The sequence below is a fragment of the Betta splendens genome, chromosome 3 (assembly GCF_900634795.4).
Source record: "Betta splendens chromosome 3, fBetSpl5.4, whole genome shotgun sequence".
Lineage (NCBI taxonomy): Eukaryota > Metazoa > Chordata > Actinopteri > Anabantiformes > Osphronemidae > Betta > Betta splendens.
In genome coordinates this window covers 10,486,178-10,497,085 of record NC_040883.2, presented here as the reverse complement: position 1 = coordinate 10,497,085, position 10,908 = coordinate 10,486,178, and the positions used below count along the sequence as shown (strand labels likewise).

The 10,908-nt window shown below is 41.2% G+C and overlaps 1 protein-coding gene across 1 annotated transcript; it reads left to right on the top strand.

Annotated features, from left to right (window-relative positions):
* Positions 1 to 3,554: 3,554 nt before the first annotated feature.
* On the top strand, positions 3,555 to 10,440 carry LOC114852586 (uncharacterized). The gene is made up of 13 exons (XM_041070118.2): positions 3,555 to 3,710; positions 3,926 to 4,116; positions 4,443 to 4,607; positions 4,953 to 5,094; positions 5,168 to 5,579; positions 5,666 to 5,807; positions 5,901 to 6,047; positions 6,197 to 6,276; positions 6,356 to 6,543; positions 8,357 to 8,751; positions 8,843 to 8,939; positions 9,016 to 9,187; positions 9,867 to 10,440. The coding sequence occupies exons 1-13, from the start codon at positions 3,579 to 3,581 to the stop codon at positions 10,001 to 10,003; spliced, it is 2,400 nt and encodes a 799-aa protein (XP_040926052.1). The 5' UTR covers positions 3,555 to 3,578; the 3' UTR covers positions 10,004 to 10,440.
* The last annotated feature ends 468 nt before the right edge of the window (positions 10,441 to 10,908 follow it).

Genomic DNA, 10,908 nt, shown 5'->3' with positions numbered 1-10,908 from the left:
AGAAATTCATACACACTCCTTATTGTGTTCACCAGCTCCTCACCAAACCAGCACCAATGAATATTTGACGATAACTGAGTTTAGTTAACCATAAGACACACAGGTGGCAGATGCTGCTCTTACAGTCCTACAGCATCAGGGATTGTGTAGAGGTTTTCAACACCTGGTTTAAAAGTTTAAAAGCTCACGTGAAGCAACCAGTCCAGAGACTACATTATAATCCCTAGAACTGCTGTTGTCAATATTAACAAACAAGATCAACCATGTCAGACATTTCAACAGTTGTTGAACTATAGGCTTGCAGGCCCTCAGAGTTTATGATGGCCTTACCTTTACCACCCTCACATGCTGCATATCACCGGAACGCTGTGACTTTCCAGCCATAAACCATTTTAGGCAAAAACAATCACAGCGCAAACACCAAAACCTCAAAACCCAACAACGATAAATCCATAAATTTTCCATCACTTACTTTTGACGGCTGTCTAAATTCCATACATCGTCCATTCACGTCATGTTTGGTATCATTCTGTCCGTTAGGATCCAGCGAATATAATCCACTAAAGCTCTTTCAGTCCAAAACACAGTATGTCCACAATGGTATGTTTCCTGCTCCAACTCCTGATCGAAAAATTATTTACCTCCCATAACTCGCTACTGGAGAAACTAAGTTTTGATTTTGATTTTGACTCTTTCAATCTCAAACAAAATACAAATCCAGCGTTTGAATAATGAAACTTCCTTATACAAAATATACAAAATATAAATAAACAGAACAAGCATAGAGTTTTGTTCCAATGTAAAGATCTGCAGCAGCTTCAGTCAACCTGACTATGGTAGAAAACCCACGAAGACACAGAAGAACACCTTCTGGCTCTGAGAAGGTGACAACCACTAAAAATGTCGTCAAATTTGAATGCTGCTGTTACATTTAGTGTCTGCACCGTTTAAATTGCGCTGTTCTGAACATACCCACCTTAACTCCAGCTGCATCATAACATAGCATGGCATTGCTAATAGCCTGTCGGCTAACATGCTACATTAATGTCTGATAGAAACACCAGTTTAACGTTCGCGAAACTGCATCACCTCCGCAAATCACAAGAGTAACGTCACACTTCATACACATGAATATGAGCCGTCATGTCTGTCTGATCATTAAATATAATAAAATCATTAGTCAGTGGACTAGCTTGTTGCTGCTTGTGGAGCTTTCAGGATCTGCTGTGCCTCGTCAAAGGACTGCGACAACTTTCTTATTGAGTAGCCAATCAGAGCATGGAAGCAAATTAAGGGCACGTTATTTTACTTGTAAATTGAGCCAAGATTTGTGCGTAATTTTAACGCCCCAAATTATAAGTGTAAGCATGTTATAGCCCCACTAAGTCTACAAGGACAAATCTGGTTACACATGCACAGATCTGGCTACGCACACACGCATCTGGTTACGGGCACAGATCTGGTTGCGCACGCACAGATTTGATCATGCACGCACACATCTGGTTACGCACACACAGATTTGATTACGCACACACACATCTAGTTACGCAAGCACAGATCGGTTTACACACGCACAAATCTAATGTGACCCTAATTTGACTAACCTGTTACTGAATCCGAACATTGTCTGTACCGTCGCCTGATCTGATTGCCTGGTTACCAGTAAAAGCCTCATCTGAACTCCGATTCTGCCTGAACCCTGTCTGTACCGCCGCCTGATCTGATCATCTGTTTGTCTGATTACTTTACCTGCTTTCCTGGATTTGTAATTAAAGCCCTTCAATCGTACCTACTTGTCTCAAGCGCCATGCATGTGGGTCTGCCATATTAAGCTGCCTGACAGTGTTATTGTGTGTATAATGTAAAGTGTGTTTGTAAATCAATACTTTCAAAATAAATAATAAAATATAACAATATTAAAGGTTCCTGCACATGCAAAATTCACTTTTTGCACATTCTGGTACATTTATATGACTCCCTGGTTCATGTTAAGACACACCTGGTGTGTTAGAAGTACACTCCCTACTTATTTCACATTTTGCGAGTTTATCCAATCCGGTTAAAGAACCATCAATTTCAAATTTCCCGGACTGTGTACATCTGCAGTCTTTCAACCACTCACAAAACCAGCTGCAGCCCCGCCCAGACAAACCTGGACCCCTAAATGTACCTGCAACTTTGCGATTTAGTCACTCACTGTGCACTCTAGCATAGTAGGTGGCGGTAATGCACCTTTCAGTTGGTTGCCACCCGCCATTTAAAAGGCAAAAAGAAGAAGTCACACGAACTGACATGGGGCCATTAGCAATCAGAAAGTGCTCCGTTGTTGCCAGCATCGCAGCCTTTTCATTTTACCAGCGGAGCGAGAAAATAGAACTATCTATTAATTTTATTGTAAATGGACCTGTGCCGGTGAGGTTGAAAAAGGGCTCTGTTAATTTCTGTTTCCTGTCCTGCTGACTGAGCTTAAGCAGCTGCTGCCATGTGGTGAGAGAAGGTACTGCATGGAACTGAACGGGTCGTTCACTGAGAGGACTCGTTCCTCCCGAGTCACATAAAAGATTAGTTCATATTGAAAGAATTGTTAAGTTGTTGAGGAAGTGATCAACATTCTTGAGGAGGACTGGTGGTTTGAGTACCCGGGTGTGGAGGACCTTTTTCCAAATTATGTACAATGTCTCAGGTCATGTCTCAGTTCCAGTTTCACGTCAGACTCCTGTCTATGTCTAAGTTCCAGCTTCACGACAGTCTCCAGCACATGTTCCCAGCTCTCCAGTCCTAGTTCCTGATGGTCCAGTCTTCAGTCCTAGTTCCCGATAGTTCAGAAGATGACTACTTCTGCCCTTATTCCTGATGGTCCAGAAGAGACCACTCTAGCCCTTGTTACCGCTGATCTGGTAATTCAGATCCCTTCTGTTCCTGCCCCTAGTGGTCAGAGCTCTTTATTTAATGGGCACTAAGAGAGACATTTTTTCTGTCATGAATCGTGTGTTTAGTCGGTGTCTCTCATCATTTCCGTGTTTATTTTGGTAAATTCCTCCTCATCCTGTCTTTGTGTTTCTGCCAGTATTACAGTCATCATGTATCTCATTTGAAGCCTCAGTATTCACCATGCTCATTGCTAGATTTTCTGCTCTGTAGTCGTCTGTCTTTTCAGTCAGCATTCCACCACTCAGAAAGTCCTACCGGTTATTTTTTGTGCCTGTTCCTGACCTTACCTTGTCTTTTACCTGTCTTTAACTCAACCTGGAGGACGGATTTCGGATTACATTGCCTGCCTGACCCCGGGTTGGCCGGGGTCCTGTCTCAGAGCTGTGCATTTGGGTCCAGTCTCTCTGTTGTTCCTGACACCATGGGAGGAAACCTTTTGGGTGTGGTCCGGTTTTTGGAAAAGCATGTTATTTCTCTAACAGTCCATCACTAATGCGGCACTTTAGCAACTACTATGCGCCAACCAGTAAAACTTGTTCAACTTCATTCTTTATGTTTAGTAAAGCAGACCTGACAAAAAACAGATTTCCTTGTGCCGGGGTATTTAAGCAATAGTGCTGATATTAACGGTGGGAGCTCTCGGCAGAATGGCGTCGCTCACGCTACAGCTGCTCAGCCTGATGCTGATGGTCTCAGCTGCGACTGCTTGGTACTACAGGTACTATGGAGGCTCGGTGACCTTCACTTCTACTGGACGACAACCGGACGGGACCTTTGAGGTACGACTGGGGTAGATTTGAAGAAAACAAGTACATTTACATTTCATTCCATAATAAAATATTTTACGGTACAATGTCCATATAATCATTCATATACGGTTTAACAGTTGAATTTGCATCAAAGAATCAAAGACAGCTTGATAATGACAAGATTTGTAATGATGATGCATTTAATTATGATGCATTTTTCTTCTTAATCGCTCACCTTTTTTCAGGTGGAGTTTCGTGACAGACAAGCTTCCCCCTCCTGCTACCAGAACAGCTACACTTGTTACTATGGCGACTGTGGATGGCAAACCCAGAGTTCCAGCTCATTCATCGCCTCCAGCTGGAACTGGGATTACTGGTGCCAGAACGAGCTAAGGACAGTGAGAAAGCTCAGCAGCAACCGACCCTTTGCCATCAGGTGACCTTCACACTTTTCCCTATATATGATAGCAAAAGCCTGATTGATCTCTCAGAAACAATACATCTCATGTTAAAACATCATATCCACTTTCTTTATAGAAAGGTTTTAACAATTTACTCACATCACCTACAGCACTGGGACAATATTATATAATACACATTATAAATTACATGAAAAAGTGATTTGATAGTTTCCATATTAATAATAAAATTAATAATTAATAAGTGTTTACTGATTACTAAAGCTCACCTAGTAACTGATATCATTTTGCTAAGTAAAGATTTAGTCTTTGGCACAGTAGCATTATGTGATTTTTCCAACAGGTATCCCACTTACTATGATTACTGGAATGGCTTTGGATACTGGATGTATAACATCAGAAGCAATGACGCTCCTATGGAGATGATGGCACATGTGGACCTGGGAACCCGCTCTGATACTGGACAACCTAACAACCCTCCTGTCTCTTCCACGCTTCCTTACATCAGGTATGGATTTTCATTTGTGCAGTAAATATACCTTGTACCAATACCAATGATTGAATTTATTGAATAACATGCAGTGGTAAACAAATTCTCAACACATTCCATTAGAATATGGTGATGAGTATCACATCTCACTGTGGGGAAGGTTTCATATGATTAAAAAACAGATTTCAATCAACTTTTAATCTTAACCTTTAACTTTAACCTAACGAGTGGCAAGTGACCAAAGTGATCAAGACCTCACTATGATTCACTGCAATACAGTACAACAAAACACCAGTGTCCTGTGTTATATCACATGTCTTAAGGTGTGGAGGCCTCCTCATTCAGTTCACCAACTTGTTACAGAATTCCAAGGAACTGCCCTCGATCCATAAACCTGACAGTGTTTGACCCTGATGGCGACCGGTTCCGATGCAGAGTACCGACAGATCCTAGCACATATGAGTGTGGGCTGTGTGGTCTGCCCCCTGAGTTCACTGTAGACCAGGTATTAGACTCACAGCACACAGGGACAGAAATTACCTGATGAGCTGCCTGTAACATCTCTCTCTTCATTTCAGAATGCCTGCTCTGTAACATATCAGCCTGACTACAATTATTACTATTACTACGGCTTCGTTCCCATTGAGCTGGTGCTGGAGGATTTTCCCCATAGTCCCATTTCATTGGCTTATTCTGATGGATCCTACACATTAAAAGAACCGTTATCACTGCATAGGCACAAACGTCAAGCTACAACTGCAGAAGCTCCAACAACAACCACAGAAGCTCCAACAACAACCACAGAAGCTACAACAGAAACCATAGAAATACCAACAACAATAACCACCGATTCATGGTTTACCACAAACACTGAACCACCATTCAACACAACTACCACACCACTTTTCAACACAGCCGTACCTGCTACAGGCAGTTACCAACTATCAATTCCTGCTTTAAGCAAAGTCCCTCTGCAGTTTATGGTTTATAGTATGTTAACGATTGTTTGTTTTATCATCACTTATTTAACGAACACAGTCAGCATCACCTTCTCAAAGAGTTGATTTCACTTTCAGTTGACGCAGACGTCCCTTCCTGCCTTGAAGGTGATTACATCCCCATCTTCTTGTCTCCAACTCCGTATAATGGAGCGACTCTTCCTGCATATGTCAACCGCACCCTGACCATCAAAGTCAGATCCTCAGCACAGTACAGCATGTAAGGAAACGTGAAACACGTAGTCTCATTTTTTTTTTTTATTTTAACTTGCTGTTATCCTCCCTCTTTTGAATGCTGGTGTTTCTCTGGTAGAATTAATGACCTGCTCATCACTGGACCCAGCGGCATTTCAAAGCAGAGAATCTCCACGGAGGAGTTTCACCTCACATGGAGTCCAACTGATCAAGACCTCAATCACAATATTCCTATCTGCTTTGTGTCTCAAGCTAACTACAACTAGTACGTAAACCAATAGTCTAGATAGGTACAAGTTAAAGGATACCATCAGACCATTTAAGACAAGATTTGCTTTAGACTTCTTCTATATGTTGTAAATTCCTATGACATGGTCTGTGGTAAATCTGTCTCTGTGTCCTGTCTGACTCCAGCTACTACTGGTACTGGTACTACTACTACCAACCTGTTTACTCTGAGCTGCGCTGTGTGATTGCCAACATTGCACATCATGGTTAGTACTATTATCTTCAAGCCTTTACGTTCCACCATCATCACATGAGGAATTCAATGTTTGATATATTTGTACATAGAGGCCAAAGTGACGTGCAGTGAAACAGCCATAAAGGTGGAGGTGGAGAAGGACAACCTCATCAGACGCAACGAGAACAAGCTGCATCTGTTCGGCTTCACAGATCCTTCTTGTAACCTGGCAGCTCTCTCCAACTCCACCCACCTGGTCGCTGAAATCTCTCTGAACGCTTGTGGAACCCTCATAGAGGTACCGAGCCCTGGATTTTAGCACTGCATGTCGCTAAAGCTCAACAGGTTAAACCCCAGGAGAGGAACTGGGTCCGTGTATGTTCTATATACATACACACACACTCGCCATAAGGTTTGCTCTGACGGTAAGGACGTGAAACGCCAGGCGCGCAGCGTAAGAAAGTGAGAGTCTTATTTCGAAACACAATACAACGACAACAGGAAGCCAGTGCTCAAGCGCAAATTAAGTGATGGATTTATCTTTTCCTTCCAGACAATATCGACTGAAATCAAGTCATTTTTCTGTTTTTCATAAGATAAAATACAAAAAACATCAGTTTTCTCGTTTCTCTGGATATGAGCGAAAAACGGAATTTAATCACATCACCGTCTTAAAAACTAATAAACCAGCTGAAAACAGCGTTTTCAAAACTAGACTCGGAATTAGATTTAAAGTTTTCCCAGCTTTTTTTCTCTGGTTGGGAAGTTAAATCGTTAGAATTTACATGGGCCGTTTTCTTGTTTCTCTTTATTTGAGTGAAAGACTGCATTTAATCAAAGCAGCATGTTAAAAAAATAAACAGGCTGAAAACAGTGTTTTCTAAACCAGACAAATAAACAGAATTAAAGCCGTTTCACGTTTTCTTGTTTTGAGGAAAAAACGGAAAACGAGAAAACGACTCATTTTCTCATTTCTCCAGCCTTTACTCTGGTGGGGAAATCAAACTGTTAGAACGTACACGGACCGAATTGAACCAGCAGCCTGTGAATCCAAACTGCTCTAGGTCTCAGGTACGGCCACAACAACGAATTGACGAATCGATAATAATCGATGACGGAAATTGATCGATAATAATTTGCTATTATCGATTAGTCGAGCTGCTCATTTTTACGGCGCAGCGCTACGTTATAATGACGTAGCCGCTGGCAAAATTAATTTCTTAATATCAGCATTAAATATTAAACAAAGACAAAGTTACAACAGCACAACTTAAACGGTGAAGACACTAAATTTAATAGCAGCATTAAACCATGACGACATAGTTTTTAGTCTCTGAATCTCTGTGGAGTTTAAGTGTTCTCCCGTGTTTTCGTGGGTTTTCTTCGTGGCAGGTTGACTGGAGCTGCTGCAGATCTTCACACTAGAACAAAACCCTATGCTTGCTTTGTTTGTTTATATTTTGTATATTTTGCATATTGAAGTTTTATTATTCAGACGCTGGATTTTGTGTTTTAAGTCAAAATAAAAATTTAGTAAAAAAAACCCTGATATGGGATTTCTAATAAGCAAAACATCAAATAATATATTTTTTACATTTTTTATCCGATTAATCGAACAACTAATCGACAGATTAATTGATATCAAAATGATTGTTAGTTGCAGCCCTAGTCACAGTAAGCTTAATGCTACTGATATAAGTAATAAAATAATATTATTAACTGATCAAATGTCACCCAGCAGGCATTTCAACATCATAGATGAATCAACGCCATATTATGGTTGAATGACCATTGGATTATGTATTGATTTTTGAGGTGAATCAACATTGATGGGGCAACATTGCTTTAAGATTGATCAAACATTGTTTCAATGTTACTTTAATGTCACAAAAATAACTGACAATATTTCAACGTTAATTTAAAAGTATTTTGTTAACCTTTTTACAACCATCAGCATTCAGCGTTGTTTTAATGTTGCATCAACATCATAGCAATAACTGATATTATTTCCACCATTTTTTTAACTTAGAACGTCAGTTGAAGGTCAGTTGTGTGCCTGCTGGGCATACAACAACAACTGTAATGACTTGAATTGTGCTTCCCTTCATCAGGAGGATGACACAAACATCATCTTCAGGAACGGAATAACAGCTGCTGACCCACGTGCAGTGATTTACAGGAATAATGATGTGGACGTGGGCTTTCAGTGTGTTTATCCCATAAGAAACAACCTGACCCTAGAGTTCAGGCACAAGAACCCCTACGCCTTCACAGACCAAGGCTTCGGCACCTTCAGCTTCCAGTTTGAGTTCTTCGAGAGCCAGAGGTTCTTCAGACTAATAAACGGCAGCAGATACCCAGTGGAGGTGGACGTTGGGCAGATGATGTTCTTGCAGATCGAGGCGGCGACCTCCATCCCCAACGTAGAGCTGTTTGTGGAGTCCTGCAGGGCGACTCCCTACGACAACCCCAACTCTCGCATCAGCTACACCATCATTGAAAACGGGTCGGTCCACAGCGGTTCCTTGCACGTACCTTTCGACTGGATTCGGCTGTTTACTGTGTGCAATTCTTTACTGATGTAACTGTTGTTGCAGGTGTGTGAGGGACAAAACAGTGACGACGTATTCTGGCTCCAACCTGCAGTTCAGGTTTGGAATGGAGGCATTTGAATTCATTGGAGCTCAGCTACAGGTAAAGCTTCATACGTGTGGTCCTGTGGGCCGTTTAGTTTGTCCTGATGTGACCTAGTGTTTTTACCTGACACCAGGTCTACATCACCTGCTCAGTCATCCTGTGTGAGAGGGGGGTCCCTGGAACCAGGTGCTCTCAGGGATGCATCCAACCCCACCATCGTGGCAAAAGGGAGTCTGCAGCCCAGAGTAGCAGACACATGATTTCCCAGGGTCCTCTGCGTCTGGCTAGAGCTGCTGACAGTCCAGGTGGGTGGACATACTGTACATTCATTTTACACTTCTTAATAAGGACAGCAAAGCTACAAGTCAAGTCATATAATTTGTGGACACTGGAGTTTTCTCCTTAACTGTTCTGATTTCACATTGAGCATCAGTCCTCATTCTGCTTAAGGAGGGAGTTTTTGAAATTGCTTCATCTTTTACTGACAAAAAAGACAACATGAGGCATTTGACCACGTGGGGCAGGAGCTGAAGCTCTATTACAGATGCTTTCAGACCTGCTTCAGAGACAGTTACAGGAGTTTGTACTTTGCTTACACTGCAGTTGAAAGAACAGGCAGCATTCCAGGGTGCTGACAGACCTGGAACAGATGTCTGAGTTAAAACATAATGTCACATAATGTTCATAGCAATAAGAATGTTTAGCTTCTCACGCTTTTCTGTCTTTGTAGTTTTAATGATGATTAGCGTAAGGTGCAGCATTAACTAAACACCAGTAGATCATATTGCTTGGGACATTCAGCTCCAGTGTACAAAAGCCTTCATTTTTAGCGTGTCAAATTACATGGGTGCGTGAGTGAGTCTTTGTCTTACAAGAACAAGCAAACTCTAAAGGTTCTTTCACTCTTCAGTTCAGTTTGTTGGAACTTTTAAAACTTGTTTCAGTTATTAAAAATGGATGGATTTTATTCTATTTCCATTTTAGCATCTGGCCTCAGCATGAATCTTGGCTTGAACCTAGTTTTCATTGTTGGTGTCCTCCTGGTCTGTGGAGTCATGGTCTACAGAGCAAAGAGGTCCACATCCAAATACCAACTCCTTCCAACATCCGACTCTCACTAAACATGGACATTTTTTTTCACTTACATCTAAACTATAACAAATAGAACCTGTAAAGCGTAACCAGAAGTGTCACCTTCAATCAAATATTTTCTGCTCTTACTGAAACTGTGTGGCTGCTTAAAGGTTTCAATAACTGAATAACTTAGTATGTGCTGTTACTGTGCTGCTACATATCTATAACCTGTGTTTTATGGGTGTAAACTCTACTTTAACATTAAAGCTTTGCATAATAGACTTAGTGGTTAAGATGCAGTAGTTTGGTTAAACTAACACCCCCTATGCCACTTTGTATTTAGACCTTTCGTTTATGTTGATCCAAACTTTAATTATATGATATATATGATATGTGGTGTCAGAACTATTACATTCAAATCAGCTTTCAGGAAAATGTGGTTTGAAAATCTTCTGTTCTTTTAATAAAAGGTTATGGAAACGGTGTTGAGTATAATGATGTCTCAGTTGTTTGTCCCATAGCCATCATCAACTTCCTTTTTAAACAAATGAAAACCCTCATCCACCAAGACCAACATAGGTTAATATGCTGACAGAGAGATTAATACAGTACACTCTACTCATTGTGTTCACCAGCTCCTCACCAAACCAGAACCAATGAATACTTGACAATAACTGAGTTTAGTTAACCATAAGACACACAGGTGACAGGTGCTACTCTTACAGTCCTACAGCATCAGGGATCGTCAAGTGTAGATGATTTCACCACCTGGTGTAAAAGTTAGTGGCCACACATCGCTTCCTCTTAACTGATCCAGTGTTAAACTAGCCCTGACAGCTGTCAGACAAACTAGCTGCTTTAGATGCAGAATGCTTGAGTTAGAGATACTTCACCGCTGAAAACCAGGATGTTATGAAAATTTGATATTTTATTAGCCAAAATGTGCAAAAGC